This window comes from Lactuca saligna, chromosome 1 (assembly GCF_052625555.1).
Source record: "Lactuca saligna cultivar CGN05327 chromosome 1, ASM5262555v1, whole genome shotgun sequence".
NCBI lineage: Eukaryota > Viridiplantae > Streptophyta > Magnoliopsida > Asterales > Asteraceae > Lactuca > Lactuca saligna.
Window position 1 is genome coordinate 8,535,865 of NC_136417.1, and position 24,162 is coordinate 8,560,026.

A 24,162-nucleotide genomic window follows, 5' to 3' on the forward strand; every position below is an offset into this window, starting at 1 on the left:
TTGTTTTGGTGGTGTACACGAATCTAGGGTTTATGAGACCCATTTGGGGATTAGATAGATTATTATGTTGTTACCCAATCGTTTATACCCCAGTAATAGGATGCTTAGAGGTCCAGAAAGTCCCATGATTGCATGTCTCGGGACCATGCGTATTTCAGGAGGCAGATGATCGACTGCATGGCATGGACTCGCCGAGTCCAATGATCAGACTCGGCGAGTAGCTTGAAGATTTACTGGGACTCGCCGAGTTGTTCTTTAGACTCGGCGAGTAGCTTGACGATTCATTGGAACTCGTCGAGTTGTTCTTCAGACTCGGCGAGTGGAGTCGGGGTGGCCCCGCGATTCTTCCACGAGGATCTCGTCGAGTCAGGAGGGATACTCGACGAGTAGAAAGGGGAACAACAAGGAAGTTGGGGAGGACGTCTAGACTCGTCGAGTCGCCTTTGCACTCGACGAGTCCGGTCAAGTTGACCATTGACCAGAGTTGACCTACATGTAATTTCGTAGGGTCAGTTGTCTTGTTTGATAAGATTATTAATAAGGGTATATGGTATTATAGGGAGACTGCAGATCGGCGGACCGAGTGCGAGTGGTTTCAAGAGTTTATAGTTTACATACTACGAGGTGAGTCTTCTCACTATACTTCACCCGGAAGGGTATGACTGTGAGACCGGAAGGTCGTATATGATATGTGTTATTTATGCTATAAATAGAAAGGTAGATGCTATGCATGATATGTATGTTTATACGGGCCGGAAGGCGGTATGTTATGTGACAGAAAGGTCAGGTATGATGTATGATGTATGTGCTATGTGTATTATATTAAATGTATTATGTGTTGTAAATGTTATGGGCCGGAAGGCAATATACTATGGGCCGGAAGGCAATATGATACGGGCCGGAAGGCAATATGTTATGGGCCGGAAGGCGATTATGTTACGGGCCGGAAGGCAATGTATTGTGGACCGGAAGGTCAGGGCCTAGAAAGGCGTATGTGTGTAAGTCGTATACTGGGGAACTCACTAAGCATTTATGCTTACAAGTTGTTATGTATGTGTTTCAGGTACTAGCAAGGACCGTGGGAAGGCGCCGGCATGATGCATACACACTGCTGCTATTTGAGATCTTGGGGATTTTATATATGTATTTGATATGAAACATGAAATAAATATTATTGGTTGAATGAAACTACTTTATTTTAAATGAAAATTTTATTTGAAAATTTGCGTTGTTACATTTTGAAATTTAAATAGTTAAAACCCTGATGTTTTGAAAAGTTCAAATCACACCCTTATGGTTTTATTAATTAATTAAGGAGTATAATTAAAAGAGGTTAATAAATCCATAAAAGTTTAGGTTAACAATTTAATTGAATTAAAAGTGTAATTATTAAAGTTAACCACATAGTATTTTAAAAGTATAAAATACACCCTATACTATATATAACATTAAAAGTCTAACTTTATGTATACGTATGAGTAAAAGTCAGTCTTACCGTTAGAAGGCCTCATTCACGAAGCTGGTCTATAAGGGTGTTTAAGGAAATTGCCTATAAAATGGCGATTGAATGGGTATCCACTCTTACCCACCGCACTCTTGACTAGTGGAGGGTCGTTAGCCGAACGGGTAGGATAGGACGAAACCTTCCATTATAAGTATAATGAAATACAAAGTAACTAAATGTTTTTCAAATTCCCAATCTTAGTTACTTAGGCAAAAGTGAATTGATGCAATTCCATGAAATTACACTTTGTGCCCTTGCGAAGACGTTAGTGGAGCGTGTGTGGTTTACCGGCACACTAAATGGTTCTAAGCAAAGGTAGCAAAGGGTGACTCAATGTTTGTCATAGTTCGGTGGAGCGTGTGTGGTTTACCGGCACATCGAATAGGTGATTGTAACATGTGAGGGCACCATGTAGTTTGCATGGTTATTCACACCCGCTTTGTGATCCTCGGCATCCCAGTCACAAACAAGAGGGGCATATCGAGATTTAAACATGCCATTGAAATGTTCAATGAATCTCAAAGGATCTAGGAGTTTTCATAGATTTAAAACTTAAACTTCTTTTCGTTTTTCATGGTGGAAACTAGTGAATCGTCATTCACTTACCTTCAAATGTTCTGCGATTTGGGTTACGGCATCCCTCTCCTGAGTTGTAGGATATTGTGTTGGGTCCTAGCCTTGGAATTTCATTTGGGTGATTTACCAAGGACTCAATCAATCAACTAACTTGAATTCGTTTTCTCCCGATGTCAAAGTTCGACAACTATGGTCTTCTCAAATTCCGTGGAACAAGCATTCCACATGAAGATGATATTCCACGATTCGATCGAGGAACAAGAAATCATGCTTCACTTCCTCCTCCTCCTCCAATTATTCTCCCTAACCCACAAGATTGTAAAATTGAAAGGTTCAATATCACTCAAGCCCTTTTGGAAAGTAAACATAAAGAGGGCAAGTCGGTGTGTGCACACGTCTTAGGGATGAAGTCACACATTGATAGATTAAGAATGATGGGATCCGTTGGCGGTGAAGCGATGGCTGTTGATTGGGTTCTTCAGTCACTTCCTAACTCATATAGTGAGTTCGTAAGAGAGTACTATATGATGAACCGCGACGTGACCCTTATAGATCTTACCTACATGCTTATTGCTGCTGAATCAACAATGGTTTGGCGCAATAGAAAAGCAAAGTTGATTGGTGAATCTGCCTTCAAGACCTCTATGGATATAGACAATGGCAATGAAAGACATGCAATGATCAAAAAGTTTGATCATAAGAGAAAGGCGATGTCTGAAGTAGTTCCATGTGTTGTTCCAAAGGAGTCAATTTGCTTTTATTGCCAAGAGAAGGGGCATTGGAGACAAAGTTGCCCTATCTACCTAAGAGATCTAAGAGATGGGAGAGTCAAAAGTATGACTATGCTTTAGGTAAGAATCCACTATCTAACTCCATTAAGTTCCTATTCATTGATTCTTAATACATGATGTGATAAGATTGCATTTGAATGTTTTGAAGGATCGGTGAAAAGAAAGGAAGCTTGATAAGAGAGCAAGATGAATCTAATCCCAAGAGATGGATCTCGATCTCATGGACTTGAAGATTGGATTTTGAGCTTAGATAGTTATGATAGAGTTGTTAGAAATTTTCTTTTTACATAGTTTTTCAATAGATTGTGCATTGTAAGGACAAATGCTTTTCCGTTGCTTTTATAAATAAAATAAATTTTGTTTGACTTATTTATTTATTTGTTTACTTCCTTGCAATGAAATCGTTATGTGAAAATTGATGTTTGCATATTTCTACAACGAATGGATATGATTCTTAGTTATGTTATTTATGGAAATGTCAAGAATTTACCAAATAGGGAGAGTTTCTCATCGCCCAAGTTTCAATTGGACAGAAACTTGGAATCATGCAACGTGGATGCACGATGAATGAGAAATTTCATATTTGGAAATTGGACTAATTCATTGACAAAGTGTCAAGTGAAGGACTAGGAGATCGAGTACACAAAGTTGTGTGTTGATCAAGTTCACCATAAGAGTAACAAAGATATTCGTCATGATTTACTAAAGGCTTAGTAAATATGATTACACTTACAAGATTAAGTGTAATTTTGAAATGATTAAAGGGTTTAGATCAATAGCAAAACGAATAAGAAGAATCAAGTAGGCAGAAAGATAAGAGTTTCTCCATTCTAAGAAGAAGGGAGAGTAGCTTTTATGCTTTATGATAGGTCTTAATGATTAAGAACCATATCTCAATTGATCCTCTAAGTGAGTCTTGGTACAATTGTATGTCCAAGAAGAGGAATCAAGGATTGAAGAAATGGTTAAATCAAGAAGTCTATCATACTTCGTTCCAATAACAAGTCTTAAAGTTAAGATCGGCGGACCGAGTGCAAGTGGTTTCAAGAGTTTATAGTTTACATACTACGAGGTGAGTCTTCTCACTATACTTCACCCGGAAGGGTATGACTGTGAGACCGGAAGGTCGTATATGATATGTGTTATTTATGCTATAAATAGAAAGGTAGATGTTATGCATGATATGTATGTTTATACGGGCCGGAAGGCGGTATGTTATGTGACAGAAAGGTCAGGTATGATGTATGATGTATGTGCTATGTGTATTATATTAAATGTATTATGTATTGTAAATGTTATGGGCCGGAAGGCAATATACTATGGGCCGGAAGACAATATGATACGGGCCGGAAGGCAATATGTTATGGGCCGGAAGGCGATTATGTTACGGGACGGAAGACAATGTATTGTGGACCGGAAGGTCAGGGCCTGGAAAGGCGTATGTGTGTAAGTCGTATATTGGGGAACTCACTAAGCATTTATGCTTACAAGTTGTTATGTATGTGTTTCAGGTACTAGCGAGGACCGTGGGAAGGCGCCGGCATGATGCATACACACTGCTGCTATTTGAGATCTTGGGGATTTTATATATGTATTTGATATGAAACATGAAATAAATATTATTGGTTGAATGAAACTACTTTATTTTAAATGAAAAATTTATTTGAAAATTTTCGTTGTTACAATTGGTATCAGAGCCTTGGTTTGAGGGATTCGGGTGTACCTTCGGGTGTAACTGAACTCAAACCGAGGATTTGAGGAAAAATCTTTTAAAAATAATAAATACATAAACTTTTATAAATGGTAAAGTGGTAAACAAGAAAGACGCAGTGTGTACGATCAGCCAACGCCCGAACGGTAAAGATCCCCAGAGTACCTTACAATGTTATGTTATGCACCGAATTATGAATTGTTATGCATGCTAGAAGACTAGGTATTCCTGATAGGACTAGAGTGGTCTGTTTTGTGATGCCTTAGTCTAGGGAGTTTGCTTATATGCGATATTTGATAGCGTGCAGGTAGGTAGTGCATATTAGAAGTAGAGTACTCACTATTCGGGGTTCGGGGAGGAAGATCTGGGACAGATGCTGATACGGTGTGGTTGGTAGTATTGGGCCCGTACTATCGAAGACACCGGGTCGGTGGGCGAACCAAGTAAGAATCCCTGGATGTCGGAGACTGAGTAGGGTTGCGTTATCGAGTGCAACAGTACTTGATGGAGTCTCTGATAATCTTATGTTATATTTCAGAGACATTATGGTTACGACACGCCACGGAGCGAGTTCGAGCAGTATGAGTGACGAGGAGATTCGTCAGATGATTCAGGAGGAGGTAGCTGCGGCGGTTCGGGCTGAGATCCCGGAGATGTTTGGGTCCATTAAGACCACCCTGATGGAGGAGTTTGAGGAGCGGTACGCCGCACTGACTGAAGCTGCAGTCGCTGCCGCTGCCGCAGCTGTGGCCGCTGCTAGGCCGCAAGGGGGTGATTCGTTGCTATTCTGGGAATTCAGCAACACGAAACCCCCTGAGTTCGATGGGATGCAGGATCCGATTGCGGCGATGAGGTGGATCGCCGACATTGAGGGGTGCTTCTATACTTGCTCGTGCCCGGAGCACCTGAGGGTACGGTTCGCCTTGAACCAGCTCCGTTTGGGAGCGAAGGATTGGTGGAAGTTCGTGACGGCGAACTTCACTCTGGCGGAGATTACAGCGGTGATGTGGGAGAGGTTTACTGAGATGTTCAGGGACGAGTATGTTCCCCCAGTGGAGAGGGAACGATTGATTCAGGAGTTCTTGACCCTTAAGCAGGGTACTGATTCCGTTACGGTGGTCACACGGAAGTTTCACGAGAGGGCGATGTTCTGCCCCGAGCTGGTGTCTACAGAGCAGTCACGGATGAGCCGGTACTTGGGCGTGTTGAGGAGGGATATCCGGGAGTTTGTGTCAAACTCCACCTATCGTACTTTTACTGAGCTTCAGGCGAACGGCAGGAAGCGCGAGATCGAGTTAGAGACCCAGGCCAGGGAGGAGGCCGAGTCTCGGCGGGCGGACCGGTGACCGGCTCAGTTTCAGCCGGCAGCCAAGCGGACCAAGTCCGCTGATTCGAGGATGGGAGGTCCGAAGGGCCGCACTTGCGGAAAGTGCGGCAAGGGTCATGAGGGGGCGTGTCGAGCTGGTGGTTGCTACAAGTGTGGCAAGGAGGGACACATTGCAAGGGATTGCCCTAAGGGGTTTATGGTTTGCTTTCACTGCAACCAGACAGGGCATCGGAAGGCCGAGTGCCCGCAGCTTCGTCAGGGATCTACACCTACTACCAGGACTACTGAGACCCGACCGGCGAAGGTCGAGGCCCCGAGGGCTCGCGGGAGAGCCTTTCAGCTGACTGCGGAGGAGGTCCGCGCTGCGCCCGATGTTGTGGCAGGTATGCTGTAATTCACGTATTTACTTTAAAGTCGAAATGTTATGCTTATGTAATGTATGTGTAGGTACTTTCCTTGTGAACTCTAGGCCTGCTCTAGTGTTATTTGATTCGGGTGCGAGTAGATCCTTTGTATCTTTAGCTTTCAGTCAGCATATCAGCATTAGTCGTGAGCCGTTAAGTCGGCCTCTGAGCGTTTCTATAGCGCCCGAGAGGGTGGTTTGTGCCACGGAGGTTCTTCGGGGATGCGTACTATAGATTTTCGGGGTTGCGTTTCCGATTGACCTAATTCCTATTGCGATGGGGGATGTCTGTGTCATCGTGGGCATGGACTGGTTGAGCCGATTCAGCAATGTCATCGACTGTGAGCGTCAGCTGGTGACTATACGAGGCCCTAGTGGGGGAGTTCTTACGGTATACGGCGAGGGTACCCGTTCGGGATCAGCTTTTTGTTCGGCCGCTAGGGCGAGGCAATGCCTACAGCAGGGATGTAGAGGTTTTGTGGCGTATGTGATGGATACACGGGAGACTTCCGAGAGACTGAGGATAGTGGAGGAGGTTCCAGTGGTGCGCGAGTTTCCAGATGTTTTTCCCGAGGATTTGCCGGGACTACCTCCTGCGAGGCAAGTAGAGTTTGGTATCGATCTGGTTCCGGGGGCTACGCCTATTGCGAAGGTGCCTTATCGTCTTGCACCTCCGGAGATGCAAGAGTTGTCCTCGCAAATCCAGGAGTTGCTGGGGAAGGGATTTATTCGGCCGAGTAGCTCGCCGTGGGGAGCACCGATTCTGTTCGTCAAGAAGAAGGATGGTTCACACCGGATGTGTATTGATTACCGAGAGTTGAACAAGGTGACGGTCAAGAACCGCTATCCGTTACCGAGGATCGATGATCTATTCGATCAGTTGCAAGGGGCATCTTGGTTTTCCAAGATCGATTTGAGATCAGGGTACCATCAGGTAAAAGTGCGGGATTAGGACGTCCGAAAGACAGCGTTTAGGACGCGGTATGGGCATTACGAGTTCGTGGTGATGCCTTTCGGGCTCACCAATGCCCCGGCAGTGTTCATGGACCTCATGAACAGGGTATGCAGGCCGATGATGGATCGGTCTGTGATCGTATTTATCGACGACATCCTAGTGTATTCGCGAACTAGAGAGCAGCATGAGGGACATTTGAGGGAGGTCCTTGAGGTACTGAGGTCGGAGAAGCTATATGCAACATTCTCCAAATGTGACTTCTGGTTGCGGGAGGTCCAATTTCTTGGACATGTTGTTAATCAGGCAGGGATATTGGTCGATCCGGCCAAGGTGGAAGCAGTGATGAGTTGGGAGGCACCGAAGTCACCTTCCGAGATCAGGAGTTTCCTTGGGTTGGCGGGGTACTATCGGAGGTTTATTAGGGACTTCTCCAAGATCGCGGTACCGCTCACCAGGTTGACCCGGAAGAGTGTTACATTCTCATGGGGACCCAAGCAGCAGACTTCCTTCGAGACACTTCGTCAGAGACTGTGCGAAGCCCCGGTATTAGCTCTCCCGGAAGGGATGGAGGATTTTGTCGTATATTGCGACGCGTCGATTTCGGGACTGGGTGCAGTGTTGATGCAGAGGGGCCATGTGATAGCTTATGCATCGAGGCAGCTAAAGCCTCACGAGGCGAGTTATCCCATGCATGACTTAGAGTTGGGGGCAGTAGTGTTCGCTCTCAAAATTTGGCGTCACTACCTGTACGGGGTTCGTTGTACTATATACACGGACCATAAGAGTTTGAAGTATTTGATGGATCAACCCAACCTAAATATGCGTCAGAGGAGATGGTTGGACGTGGTTAAGGATTATGACTGTGAGATCCTATACCACCCAGGCAAGGCTAATGTGGTAGCCGATGCATTGAGTCGTAGGGCGGAGAGCACTCCATTGCGAGACCTATGTCTGAGACTGACGGTGATGACTCCGGTATTAGATGCTATTCGGGGGGCACATGCCGAGGTTGTGAGATCCGAAATACAGAAGAAAGAGCGGGTCGCTGGGTTAGTTTCGGAGTTCGTTAAGGATGGACGAGGACTTCTAACGTTTCAGGGTCGGATTTGGGTACCATTCGTGGGCGGTACGCGTGCTACTTTGATGGAGGAGGCTCATAGATCGAAATTCTCGATCCATCCCGGTGCTACGAAGATGTATTTGGACTTGAGAAAGGAATATTGGTGGCCTTGCATGAAGAGAGACGTCGCTTGGTTCGTTGAGAGGTGTTTGACCTACCGTAGGGTTAAGGCCGAGCACCAGAGACCGCATGGTAAGTTGCAGCCCTTGGAGATTCCTGAGTGGAAGTGGGAACAGATTACGATGGATTTCATCACCAAATTTCCGAGAACTGCCAGAGGAGTCGATGCAATTTGGGTGATTGTGGATAGGTTGACGAAGAGTGCACACTTCCTTGCCATTAGCGAGAGTTCATCAGCGGAGAAGTTGGCGGAGTTATACGTCAGAGAGATAGTATCTCGGCAAGGAGTGCCGATCTCGATTGTTTCAGACCGTGATGTACGCTTCACTTCCAGGTTCTGGAAGAAATTCCATGAGGAGCTGGGTACTAAACTACATTTTAGTACCGCATACCATCCCCAGACAGACGGTCAGAGCGAGCGGACGATTCAGACATTGGAAGACATGCTTAGAGCGTGTGTGTTAGACTTCGGGGGTAGCTGGGATGCGCATTTGCCTTTGGCTGAGTTTTCCTACAACAACAGCCATCATTCGAGCATTGGTATGCCACCTTTTGAGTTGTTGTATGGTAGGAGGTGTCAGACTCCCATTTGCTGGGGAGAGGTGGGACAGAGAGTGATGGGCAGTACAGAGATCGTACTTCAGACAACCGAGCAGATTCAGCAGGTTAGACAGAGGTTATTGACCGCCCAGAGCCGACAGAAGAGTTATGCGGATAGACGCCGGTCCGAGCTAGAATTCCAGGTTGGCGACTTCGTTCTCCTGAAGGTTTCTCCCTGGAAGGGAGTGATCCGGTTCAGAAAGAGGGGCAAATTAGGGCCCCGGTTCATAGGTCCATTTCGGGTAATTACAAGAGTAGGTCGGGTAGCTTATCGGCTTGAATTGCCAGCAGAGTTGGGACAGATTCATAATACCTTACACGTATCACAGTTGAGGAAGTGTATAGCCGATGAATCGGTAGTGGTTCCGTTAGAGGACATTCAGGTGGATGCGAGCCTGAATTACGCCGAGAGACCGGTAGCTATCAGGGATCGGAAGATCAAGGTTCTGCGGAACAAGGAGGTACCTCTGGTGTTGGTTTAGTGGCAACACCGGAAGGGATCGGAGATGACTTGGGAGCCGGAGCGTGAAATGAGGGAGCAACATCCGGAGTTATTCGCAGAGTGAGACTTTGAGGGCGAAGTCTAGTTCTAGTGGGGGAGAGTTGTAATAGCCCGGAATTTCAGGTATTGTTTTAAAACTATTTTTGGGACATTTTAGGAAGGGACTCGGCGAGTTGGTGCCTGACTCGCCGAGTAGGACCACAGGCTTGGTCGCGGATGCACGACTGGACTCGACGAGTCCAGATATGGACTCGGCGAGTCGACGCTGTTCAGCAGAAACCCTAGCCATTTAGTTTGGAATATATAATGCCTCTTAGGCCGTCATTGTACGTTTTTTTGGCCGATTGTGAAGAACCTAAGCATCTGTGGACGACTAGAGGAGAAGGGAAGGCTATTGGGACCTTGAGGAGATTGTTAGGCAAGAAGAGGCAAGGTTTTGGTCAAAGGAAGATCAAGAGGATTGAGTTCTGAAGGTTGGGGACACAGAGAACACGTTTTTCAGGTAATACTCGGACCATTTCTGTTGTTTTGGTGGTGTACACGAATCTAGGGTTTATGAGACCCATTTGGGGATTAGATAGATTATTATGTTGTTACCCAATCGTTTATACCCCAGTAATAGGATGCTTAGAGGTCCAGAAAGTCCCATGATTGCATGTCTCGGGACCATGCGTATTTCAGGAGGCAGATGATCGACTGCATGGCATGGACTCGCCGAGTCCAATGATCAGACTCGGCGAGTAGCTTGAAGATTTACTGGGACTCGCCGAGTTGTTCTTCAGACTCGGCGAGTAGCTTGAGGATTCATTGGAACTCGTCGAGTTGTTCTTCAAACTCGGCGAGTGGAGTCAGGGTGGCCCCGCGATTCTTCCACGAGGATCTCGTCGAGTCAGGAGGGATACTCGACGAGTAGAAAGGGGAACAACAGGGAAGTTGGGGAGGACGTCTAGACTCATCGAGTCGCCTTTGCACTCGACGAGTCCGGTCAAGTTGACCGTTGACCAGAGTTGACCTGCATGTAATTTCGTAGGGTCAGTTGTCTTGTTTGATAAGATTATTAATAAGGGTATATGGTATTATAGGGAGACTGCAGATCGGCGGACCGAGTGCGAGTGGTTTCAAGAGTTTATAGTTTACATACTACGAGGTGAGTCTTCTCACTATACTTCACCCGGAAGGGTATGACTGTGAGACCGGAAGGTCGTATATGATATGTGTTATTTATGCTATAAATAGAAAGGTAGATGCTATGCATGATATGTATGTTTATACGGGCCGGAAGGCGGTATGTTATGTGACAGAAAGGTCAGGTATGATGTATGATGTATGTGTTATGTGTATTATATTAAATGTATTATGTGTTGTAAATGTTATGGGCCGGAAGGCAATATACTATGGGCCGGAAGGCAATATACTATGGGCCGGAAGGCAATATGATACGGGCCGGAAGGCAATATGTTATGGGCCGGAAGGCGATTATGTTACGGGCCGGAAGGCAATGTATTGTGGACCGGAAGGTCAGGGCCTGGAAAGGCGTATGTGTGTAAGTCGTATACTGGGGAACTCACTAAGCATTTATGCTTACAAGTTGTTATGTATGTGTTTCAGGTACTAGCGAGGACCGTGGTAAGGTGCCGGCATGATGCATACACGCTGCTGCTATTGAGATCTTGGGGATTTTATATATGTATTTGATATGAAACATGAAATAAATATTATTGGTTGAATGAAACTACTTTATTTTAAATGAAAAATTTATTTGACAATTTGCGTTGTTACATTTTGAAATTTAAATAGTTAAAACCCTGATGTTTTGAAAAGTTCAAATCACACCCTTATGGTTTTATTAATTAATTAAGGAGTATAATTAAAAGAGGTTAATAAATCCATAAAAGTTTAGGTTAACAATTTAATTGAATTAAAAGTGTAATTATTAAAGTTAACCACATAGTATTTTAAAAGTATAAAATACACCCTATACTATATATAACATTAAAAGTCTAACTTTATGTATACGTATGAGTAAAAGTCAGTCTTACCGTTAGAAGGCCTCATTCACGAAGCTGGTCTATAAGGGTGTTTAAGGAAATTGCCTATAAAATGGCGATTGAATGGGTATCCACTCTTACCCACCGCACTCTTGACTAGTGGAGGGTCGTTAGCCGAACGGGTAGGATAGGACAAAACCTTCCATTATAAGTATAATGAAATACAAAGTAACTAAATGTTTTTCAAATTCCCAATCTTAGTTACTTAGGCAAAAGTGAATTGATGCAATTCCATGAAATTACACTTTGTGCCCTTGCGAAGACGTTAGTGGAGCGTGTGTGGTTTACCGGCACACTAAATGGTTCTAAGCAAAGGTAGCAAAGGGTGACTCAATGTTTGTCATAGTTCGGTGGAGCGTGTGTGGTTTACCGGCACATCAAATAGGTGATTGTAACATGTGAGGGCACCATGTAGTTTGCATGGTTATTCACACCCGCTTTGTGATCCTCGGCATCCCAGTCACAAACAAGAGGGGCATATCGAGATTTAAACATGCCATTGAAATGTTCAATGAATCTCAAAGGATCTAGGAGTTTTCATAGATTTAAAACTTAAACTTCTTTTCGTTTTTCATGGTGGAAACTAGTGAATCGTCATTCACTTACCTTCAAATGTTCTGCGATTTGGGTTACGGCATCCCTCTCCTGAGTTGTAGGATATTGTGTTGGGTCCTAGCCTTGGAATTTCATTTGGGTGATTTACCAAGGACTCAATCAATCAACTAACTTGAATTCGTTTTCTCCCGATGTCAAAGTTCGACAACTATGGTCTTCTCAAATTCCGTGGAACAAGCATTCCACATGAAGATGATATTCCACGATTCGATCGAGGAACAAGAAATCATGCTTCACTTCCTCCTCCTCCTCCAATTATTCTCCCTAACCCACAAGATTGTAAAATTGAAAGGTTCAATATCACTCAAGCCCTTTTGGAAAGTAAACATAAAGAGGGCAAGTCGGTGTGTGCACACGTCTTAGGGATGAAGTCACACATTGATAGATTAAGAATGATGGGATCCGTTGGCGGTGAAGCGATGGCTGTTGATTGGGTTCTTCAGTCACTTCCTAACTCATATAGTGAGTTCGTAAGAGAGTACTATATGATGAACCGCGACGTGACCCTTATAGATCTTACCTACATGCTTATTGCTGCTGAATCAACAATGGTTTGGCGCAATAGAAAAGCAAAGTTGATTGGTGAATCTGCCTTCAAGACCTCTATGGATATAGACAATGGCAATGAAAGACATGCAATGATCAAAAAGTTTGATCATAAGAGAAAGGCGATGTCTGAAGTAGTTCCATGTGTTGTTCCAAAGGAGTCAATTTGCTTTTATTGCCAAGAGAAGGGGCATTGGAGACAAAGTTGCCCTATCTACCTAAGAGATCTAAGAGATGGGAGAGTCAAAAGTATGACTATGCTTTAGGTAAGAATCCACTATCTAACTCCATTAAGTTCCTATTCATTGATTCTTAATACATGATGTGATAAGATTGCATTTGAATGTTTTGAAGGATCGGTGAAAAGAAAGGAAGCTTGATAAGAGAGCAAGATGAATCTAATCACAAGAGATGGATCTCGATCTCATGGACTTGAAGATTGGATTTTGAGCTTAGATAGTTATGATAGAGTTGTTAGAAATTTTCTTTTTACATAGTTTTCAATAGATTGTGCATTGTAAGGACAAATGCTTTTCCGCTGCTTTTATAAATAAAATAAATTTTGTTTGACTTATTTATTTATTTGTTTACTTCCTTGCAATGAAATCGTTATGTGAAAATTGATGTTTGCATATTTCTACAACGAATGGATATGATTCTTAGTTATGTTATTTATGGAAATGTCAAGAATTTACCAAATAGGGAGAGTTTCTCATCGCCCAAGTTTCAATTGGACAGAAACTTGGAATCATGCAACGTGGATGCACGATGAATGAGAAATTTCATATTTGGAAATTGGACTAATTCATTGACAAAGTGTCAAGTGAAGGACTAGGAGATCGAGTACACAAAGTTGTGTGTTAATCAAGTTCACCATAAGAGTAACAAAGATATTCGTCATGATTTACTAAAGGCTTAGTAAATATGATTACACTTACAAGATTAAGTGTAATTTTGAAATGATTAAAGGGTTTAGATCAATAGCAAAACGAATAAGAAGAATCAAGTAGGCAGAAAGATAAGAGTTTCTCCATTCTAAGAAGAAGGGAGAGTAGCTTTTATGCTTTATGATAGGTCTTAATGATTAAGAACCATATCTCAATTGATCCTCTAAGTGAGTCTTGGTACAATTGTATGTCCAAGAAGAGGAATCAAGGATTGAAGAAATGGTTAAATCAAGAAGTCTATCATACTTCGTTCCAATAACAAGTCTTAAAGTTAAGATTGTGACAATGAGTGAAAAGTATTAAAGGTTTATAACATTCATCAAATGTGGAAAGTTGTGATGTCTTGAATAAGACAAAGACCAACTTGGACCAATTTATGAAGTGTTTTGATAAAAGCTACACTAACTCTTGAATATTTGTTTGCCAAGAAATGTATTGACAAGAGAATCTTATATGTCAAGGAGTCAGTGGGAGCCTTAATAGTCTTGAAAAGTTTCAAGAACAAATCAAATAAGCCTGATCGATCATCACTAGCACACGAGTTGAGGTTTACAACCTATCGTGAAGACATTATTTTGTTTCTGTGCCAATCCAATCGAGTTAATTATGCATGTGAGTCCTATGAGTTCTCATTTGAATGCATAAAAGGCAAGGACCTTGATCAATGGAAAGTACATTGATAGGAAAAGGTGAGCTGCTTAACTACTTGGAAAACGTGGTGAGCAGCTGTGCTACCATAAGGCAAGAAATCAAGATTAAGGAAGTTCGATCCATATGAGTTTGAATTTGTCGTAAACTTTGGTTTTAACAAATTCACATGGATAGGAACACATACACCGTTTAAATCTAAGTGTCATAAGATTTCCTCCTTCATGAAAATGATTGTGAGAAAATGCTTTCACTAAGAAAGATTTTAAAAGATAGTGATTGTAAAATTGCATTCTCGAATTCGATCATGGTTACTGATATGTGCATATTTAGTGTGTATTAAGTGTAGTTTATTATTCATATATTAGCTAAATTGTTGCATGATATGGACAAAAGGTACTTAAAAGTGTTAAATTATGTTTTTCAGTCCAAAGATGAAGCTCGGAAGCGAAAGGAAGCAAGAGAAGCGGTTAGGAGCTCAAGAGTGGAAAGAAGAAAGAAAACACCCATAAAAGGCTTCTACTCGGCGAGTCCATCATTAGACTCGACGAGTCCGGTCGCGGATTCAGAAAGATAAGCATTCGGAAGTCAAGATAGTTATCAGGTTACGACTATTGTGAGAGGGACTCGACGAGTCACCATATGACTCGACGAGTCGGAACGCATATATAAAGATAACTCTATAATGCGAGAAGAGAGAATTCTGGGAAGTTTCAGAAGTGTTTAGCTGCGAATAAGAAGCCAGAAGAACCCTAGAAGTCGACCAAAGAGGCTAGAATCCAATTCCGGGAGTAATTAAGGCGTAATTTCACCATTCTACTTAATTCTTTTGTTTTGTCAACATGATTAAGCAACTTGAACTTATTTGTTTGCTGTTATTTACCTTAGTTATGAACTAATTTCTTTAGACTTCTGTTTGGGGATACAAAGTTGACAATATGATTTGATTGATTGGTAGGATTAATTCCAAGTTGGTGATTAATTGTTATTTTAGCTTGCTAAAGAACCTTGTGTATGAATGATAATTAATTTTCTATTAATAGGAAGATAATTGATTAGCATGAACATCTATTGATTATCAACCTCATATGATATGTGACCACTATATCATATGTCTAGGATTAATGAATATGAAACTAGGATTAATAAGGAAATTGAGTAAACTCATGTGCAAGCTTGTAAGATGACCATCGAACAAGAGGTTAATTAAGAATAACGAATTAATTAGCTATTGCAAGTCTAACTTAACCCGAATAATTAATCTAGTAAATATAATTAAGTTAAGCAATTGGCCACTGTTTGAATTAGTTTATTTGCTAAGGATTAGGGTAGTGAACACAAACTTAATCACTTGAATCGGTAACCAACGAAAGAATTAATCCATTGCACTATTACCTTAAAATCAACCATAAAGTTAACCGAGTTGAACTAAACAGAAGTTTCTTTCCCATTATTGAATCTAGTTAATTTGTTCTTTTCTAGTCTTGAATTAGTTTAGCTAGTAAGTTTCTAGTCTTGTAAAACTAGAGAAAAAACCCTTATTTGCTTAATCAACTTAGATAGAATTAGTTTTTAATTTAATTTGTCGTTCCCTGTGTTCGATACCCTGCTTATTTAGCTATACCACAATTGATAGGTTCACTGCCTTTTGTGTGTTATTTGATAATTAAAGTAGGATTAAAACTAAGTGAGTTTTACACACATCAGTTACGGCATCCCTTTCCATAATTTGAATTGTGAGGTTTGGCAATTAGTCTTAATTGTTAAGACACACATATGAACTATCTAAGGCAAAAGTGTATAAGTTCAAGAAGCCTTGATAAAAGATTATCAAAGCACTAAGTATTAGAAACATGAACTTAAGAAATTCAATAAGTATTGTTTTCTGAAAGTTAAGATGTTTATGAATACATGTCGAAGCTAGTGGGAGCATAAGTGTTATATTTTATAATAATCATCATGATAGTGGGAGCATAAATGTTATGATTGTATGATTATTAAGACACGTATTGCAAAGTTAGCAATATTAATTATAGAAACCAAGAGTTAAACCTTGCAACGTAGTAAGGGTTATAAAGTTGTTTTGCTATAATTAAGGGAGAGAATATTATGCTTCATTTCAAATCTAAAGGATTAGGTTGTGGAATGTTAATAAATTTATTCAAGGGTATATAGTGTGTTCTTAAAATTTCGATTATGATTACGGCATTCCTCTTCACAATTCGAATTTTGAGAACATAGCAAATAAAACATTGTGCATCATGTCCCATACGCTTCGGGTATAGGATGGATTGCAAATGCTTTAATGTTTGACCATTCTAAAATTTCCCAAATGTCTGGTGCATTTAGAGGGAAAAGGGACTAGAATCGGTTTTGACTAAAATAATTAAACAACTATCAAAGGACAATCCAAAGTTCGACGAGGATTGGTTGCTTGTGAGTAGTTGGAAGTATAGTATTGGAAATTATGGAAATGTTTCCATATTGGATGGACAATATCGACATCATTATGAATAGATAAGATTCTATTAAGAATGAGTTGTCATATGGAAAATATGGAAGCGTGTCCATATTGGGAAGTAAATACTTAAAATCTATGACTAGATTAGAAACCTTTATGCAAAAGGATGTTCAAAGGAATGTACTTTGAGTGAGAGACATCGTATCTAAGGAATTGTCTTGTAACAATCTCCGTTAGAGGACTTTGTAATATCATTGGCAATAGTCTTGGAGACTTTGGTGCAGTGACATTACAAAAGGATCGTTGCATAAAGTATTAGAATCTAGTATATTGTATAAGTAACAAGAATTTGATATTCTTACACTTAAGAAAATGGATTTGGAGTTGTAAAATGAGAATGATTGGAAATGTGTTCAATTTGTCTATTTCACAAAAGTAAGAACCATAGGTAAACATTGTGTACATGTTAGGATCATGGGACAAGTGTTGGAATTCAAGTAAGAAGTTGATTACCCGAAACGACAAATAATGAGTAATCAATATGGTGATAAATAAAATGCGTTTTATTTATACTCAAAGGTTTGAGGCCATATGGGATTAGTATTATTCTTGTGTTTCACATTTGCATGTTTTGACTTCCAGAATAATTGAGTTTATTAAGAATAATCGAATTATTCAAACGGTCCACAGTCGTTCATATGTTGGAAGTAGATATGAATGAAGATTGTCGTGAATTGGTGTGTGGATTGTCTAAAAGAGTATTAGACATAAGCAAATGTTTGCTGCAACGTTCATGAGTGCTTATGAATATGATTTGAGCATTGGATTAAACCCACGCTCACTTGGATCACTATCTCGAGTGATTAGTGAGACGATAACATCTTATATTCTTGAAACCGAGATGTGTGAGTTGTATCTTGCTGATCGGTTGCACATTGATAATATGTAAACGCACCAGTAACTTGGTGTTATAAAACATATTGTTGTGTGTAATTCGGTGAGTGAGTGCAAGCGAGCATTGTATTAAAGTTTATCCGTTCCTTTTATCCAAAGTAGGATAAAAGCGATATCTTTGGGCCCCTCGATGGTTTAGTGATGACATACGTAAATGCTCGGCCGGGTTAGGGCTAATTTGATTTGTTCAGTTAGTCTGTCGTCATAAATTGGAAATCGAGATATAGTACAAAGAGAATGATTAGAAATCATATCTCATACGATATCTAGAATGGAGGAATATATGATCCCTTATCTAAGGACACGCGTATCTGATATGATCAGAGTTGACAGCGGCTTTGGAAAGCTACGATTGCAGATCAGGATCTGAAGTCATACGCAGAATAGTTGTTAGACTTATCCAAGTGGGAGACTGTTGGATTAGTGTCTAAGTCCATAACTATTTTGGTATGTACTTGACGCGATGGTGCATGGTCCTTTTGGGTTGCCTTCACCAAAGCAACTTGATTGGAGAAATGAATAAAGAGAGAGAGAGGATAATATGATTTATTAATATGTTATAAGAATAATATATTAAAGGAGAAATCATATTTGTTTAATTAATATTGGTCAATAATTAATTAAGAATTAGTTTTGTGATCAAATGTAATTAATTAAACTAAAGGGGCTGATTTGTAATTATGTGATAGTTACAAAATAAGGTAAGGATTATCTTATTTATATGGTGGACGAATTTAAGGTTGGAAAGCCTTAGAATTCGAGTATGATAAGGATTCAAGGATTATCTTATTGGTTGCTTAATGGATAATCAACTAGATAAGGATAATGACTGAAACCCTATCTCTACACCTATATAAACACCCCTAGGGTCATGAATTCGTGGATCCTTTCCCAAGAGGTCCTAGATACGAATTCTAACCTCTCACCTCTCTCTTTATACCTTCTCCATTTGCTTATGGTGTTTGTGAGCCATTAGAGGAGTGACACTTGTGACTCTAAGCATTCCAAAGTCAATTCAAGGTGGAATTGGGATTGTTATTGCTACATAACAATCAAGGTATGTTCTTAAACCTAATTACATATTAATATGATTACTTGTATGCTAGAATTAGGGTTTATAGTCTTGGATTCAAAGCATGTACAATAGAGAAACCTAGATCCTAGCATTAGGGTTTGTATGAGCACATAGGATGTCTTATGACCAAAACCCATCACTAATAGCATGAGGGATCACGTGTGGTTGTCGAGGTACCAAACAAACTACCGTTTGGAAAACTCTCTAGAATCCATATATGAAAGAACCATGTATCAAAATATTAACAAATAGAAAACGTTAAATGGATAATCATGTAGTTTACCTTAACAACGTATGAAAATCTGCTTAGGTTATACGTCAATTTTTGAGGTTGTATTTCTTTTTCTTTCTTAGAATAAACAAGCGTATAAAGCTTATTGAATATCGTCTCTAATTGAGACTACAATTGATCTCATATTACCCTCCCTCATAGATATCTGCAACACCAAAAAAAATACACAATCAATTATGTAAATAACATTACTACAATATTTATAATTTAACGTCACAATACCTAAAACCAAACCGAAAAACTCCTCATTTATAGGTTGACGAGGTAACCAATCATTGGACCGCTTCTCCAACATATATATATATATATATATATATATATATATATATATATATATATATATATATATATATATATATATATATAATATAATATAATGACTCGGACCACATCATCCTCCGATAACTCATGAAAAGATGTGTCAAAGACATCAATAACATATTTCACTTTTACCGATTCAGTTGCATTGACCCTAGGAAACACACGCAATCAAAAGATGTTACCGGAGATGTTACCGGAATCCGAGGCTGCAAAATATTCACCGAATTGGAAGCTGGTGACAAGGCAAAATTCCCTCTTCCTAAACGTCAACTCCTATTCGTCGATCTCAAAAAAAACATTTCCTATACTGGGCTTGGAGGGAACATCACAACTTCTTTGCAGAAAAGGTAATGTAAAAGCAAATGATCCCCTTCTATCTCGACATAAATATCTAACCACCTACCAAAATACGTTTTTCAGAACACAGTCTCGCATGGAAGTCGGGCCCTTAGTTTAGTAAGAACATCTGCAGCAATTGCAGGTTTGCAATATATTGTAAGAGAATCATAAAAAATGTTGTCATGCTGCAATATATATATATATATATATATATATATATATATATATATATATATATATATATATATATATATATATATATAATATGAAAAAATAATATCAAAATACTTATGGAATGTATTTCGATGTAGTTCATCGCATTCCGGACATGTTCTATGTGTTCCAGAATGCTTTCCGGACTACATATTTTCAATTTGGAATAACGTAAGGTACTAAAAAACTACCTAATTTTGGGACATTCAAAGTTTAAAAGTATCATTACGGAGTTGCTCATGTAAATTCTCAAAGTCTTCAAAATGAGATGACATATTTTTTTTGGTCTCTTAGCATGAAATATGATGATATTTTGGAATGCATTCTAGAATAATCTTTATAATAATTTGTATCCGGAACCCAATAGGAATGGACCGAGACTAATGAATTCGGAACGAAATTAGAAATATTCCATTCCAAACAAGATGATTAGTTTAAAAAAAAAACCTACCATGTCATTAAAAAACAATATAAAAATAAATAAATTACTCAATTTTCCAATATTATATTCTGTATAGTTATTTTTTTATTAAAATATGAAAAACATATTTCTTTGATAAGTGTGCGATAAATAAACAAATTGATGGTGAAAAAGTCATATTTTTGTGTATTTTTTGATACTTAGTTGAAGATTCCCTCATTCCTTGTTTGTTTTTAGCTTCCTTCTCACTGTAATTTCTAGTCTAATGGAGCTCCAAAGCCCAACATATTAGGGCAAAAAAGAAGAAGGAATAAAGAAAGGAAATGGTTATGGTGTGAAACACACACAAAACGCTTTCCTTCTCCCATCATTCCTGGTTTTCAATACCAACTTGAATTGCCGTACGGCAAAATTACAGTGAAAGCGAAGCAAAAAGACAAAGAAGATAGTGATTTTTGCAAGGAAATGTTTGAAAGTTATGCAGAAGCTGCTGCGTCTAACCCCTTGTTCTGCGGCCCCCATCCTCAGCCCTTTATCCACTATATTACCCCATCATGTTTCCCTTATCCCTCTAGGGTTTAAGCAAAATAGCCACAAACGCACCTTACATTCCCTAAGGTTTAAGCAACACAGTCCCTTTTCACTTCCCTTCTCAATGCCGCCGGCTGCCACCGCTTTACAGTTACGTAGTTCCGGTATGCCTCCCTCTCTTAGTGGTCTGAACCCCATGATTTCCATGTGTAATTATACCACGTCTTCGAGTTCCCCCCGTTACGCCTTGAGCTCTGGCAATAGGTGTCGAATTTGCCGGTGCTCCATCGAGAGTGCTATAGCTGTTCCTGATAGAGCATGGGTTGTACTTAAGGAGAGTCGTAGTGGGTCTCGTTTGTCTTGGTTTCGTACCTCTTCTACCTCATCCGATATGGGGTTTCCGATTTCTGCTATGAATAGTGAAGACGACGGTGGTGGTGGCGGTGGCGGTGAGACTGAGAAAGGATTGTCGGCTTCGGAGGTGAAGCCCGCGAGATTAAACAGGAGGCAGAGGAGTTCTTTGGGTGGTAGCTGTAGTCCTCCTCCATTACTCCCCGGAAATCCAGATTTGTTGAGAATTCCAGGCGTGGGACCGAGGAACTTGAGGAAGCTCGTGGAGAATGGCATTGCTGGTGTTGCTGAGCTCAAGAAAATCTACAAGGACAAGGTATTTCCCTCAAATTGATGTTTTTGGATTGCTTTAAATTTGTTGTACTTGCATTGAGATTGATGATTAAATTTAGAACTTTTGAATGGAGTTTTTATGTTGGTTTTGTAACAGTTTTATGGAAAATCGAATCAGAAGATGGTCGAGTTTTTACAATCCTCTGTGGGCATTATACATAGAAACCATGCTGAGAGCATAACCACCTTCATCAAAGAGAGCGTGAATGAAGAAATGAAAGATGGTGGTGCCAATTCTGATGCCATTCCAGCCCAAAAGAAGCGACTTACTTTCTGTGTAGAAGGAAATATAAGTGTGGGGAAGACGACTTTCTTGAAGAGAATTGCTAATGAGACTCTTGAGCTTCAGGATCTTGTTGAGATTGTTCCTGAACCTATTGATAAATGGCAGGATATTGGACCTGATCATTTTAACATTTTAGATGCCTTTTATTCTGAGCCACAAAGGTATGCTTACACCTTCCAAAATTATGTCTTTGTTACAAGAGTTATGCAGGAGAAAGAATCATCTGGTGGAATTAAGCCTCTCAGGTTGATGGAAAGAAGTGTTTTCAGCGATAGAATGGTACAAACTATGCCATTTGTTCTATAAATTCTCTTTTTTTAATAGGGTTAAATTAATGTACTTTCATTGATATGTTTATTATACTTCCATTGATATCTTTATTATATCATAGCATACTACCTTCATTTCTTCCTATTACAATATTGTACTTGAAAAATCCACCCATTTATATCAACGTTATCCAGATTTAAAGCAATTTTCACTGCTATAATTGGGTTGATTTTTCAAAGGGTAACATTTTGTCCACCTAAAAGGTGGAACAATGTGGGAACTGATACTGATACTGATACTGATACTGATGGTTGTGTACTTGATGAAGGTGTTTGTGAGAGCTGTTCATGAAGCAAACTGGATGAATGAGATGGAAATCAGCATTTATGATTCATGGTTTGATCCAGTTGTTTCATCTCTGCCTGGACTTATTCCAGATGGATTCATCTATCTGAGAGCAAGCCCTGATACCTGCCACAAACGAATGATGCTACGCAAGAGGGAAGAAGAAGGTGGAGTAAGCCTTGATTATCTTCGTGGTCTGCATGAAAAACATGAGAGCTGGCTGTTACCATTTCAAACCGGAAACCATGGTGTTTTATCTGTCACCAAGCTCCCCCCTCACATGGATGCCTCCTTGCATCCTGGTATAAAAGATCAGGTTTTCTATTTGGAAGGCAATCATATGCACTCAAGCATTCAAAAGGTAAAACAAAAGAAACAACCATATCACCTTAATTAACTCTCTTACTTAGTTTGTTTGTTAGTTGCTAATTGAATTTTTGTTTGTTTGTTTATGTGTGTATGTAACAAACAGGTCCCTGCTTTGGTTCTTGATTGTGAACCCAACATTGATTTTTCAAAGGATATTGAAGCTAAGCAGCAGTAAGCTATTTTTTGATTACATTTTATAATATTAAATTCTAATTTTTAGATAATCTATTTTTCGAAGGTATGCTCGTCAAGTTGCAGACTTCTTTGAATTTGTGAAGAAAGCGAAAGAAGTTCCAGAAAATGGGTCATCCCAATCACAGGTGCTATCACCTCCTAGTGGTGGGTTGTGGGTCCCACCACAGGTACAGGGGAAGAATTTTCCTGAGTCTCTAAAATCATTGGACTTGAGAAAGGCCATGTCTCTCATGTCTAGGACTGGCTCTACTTGATAGTTGGCTTATTGCTTGTAAAAAGAAAAAATATCTTCTTACCTCCCTCTCTCTCTCTCTCTCTCTCTCTCTCTCTCTCTCTCTCTCTCTCTCTCCTTGTTCATGTAGTTTCATCAAATTGTGGATTATAACTTTGTTTAGGATGATGGTAGTAGGGTTTTGTCATAAAATTTGTGAAAAAGTCTTTTTGTAGTAGGAAATGTTAATTGGTATGCAAGATCCATGTAAACGTGTTTGTAGATATGCTTTTTGGGGAAAATATTTCCTAACTTCGTCTTTTGTATATATATGTTTGCATGCAAGATCAATTTAAATTCTAGCAAGGAGGTGAGAATGGAATATATGAGGGAGAGAGTATTATGGATGGAGATGATTTAAATAAGATGGGCATTAGAGATCATCTTTCTTAACAAGCGAGACTTTACATCATCTCTGTCTTTATAAGCCTACTATTGCACTTGAACAAGGACATCTCGTAATCGTGGATTTTAGTGGAATATTTAAACAACAATATAGTAAACAAGTAGGTGCTTGGATCTCTTCCTATCCCCCACCTATTGATTAAAAAAAAAAAACAATCCTAGGGAGGATGTCGTAACAGCCAATTTGATAATGGCTTAAGCTTGTATGTGGGGTGGGGGAGGCGAGGGGATTAATTTTAGTGTCTCTTCCACCACCATCTTCATGTTCAAGCATGTATTTTTATTTAGGAACATTGTGGTACACCTGAAAAGGTTGT

The 24,162-nt window shown here is 40.0% G+C and overlaps 1 protein-coding gene across 1 annotated transcript; it reads left to right on the forward strand.

Annotated features, from left to right (window-relative positions):
- The first annotated feature begins 20,739 nt into the window (after positions 1–20,739).
- Positions 20,740–23,708, forward strand: LOC145046142 (uncharacterized). The gene is made up of 5 exons (XM_078994461.1): positions 20,740–21,687; positions 21,802–22,269; positions 22,589–22,966; positions 23,078–23,145; positions 23,213–23,708. Exons 1-5 carry the CDS (start codon positions 20,968–20,970, stop codon positions 23,421–23,423), a joined length of 1,845 nt encoding a protein of 614 aa, XP_078850587.1. The 5' UTR covers positions 20,740–20,967; the 3' UTR covers positions 23,424–23,708.
- Positions 23,709–24,162: the final 454 nt, after the last annotated feature.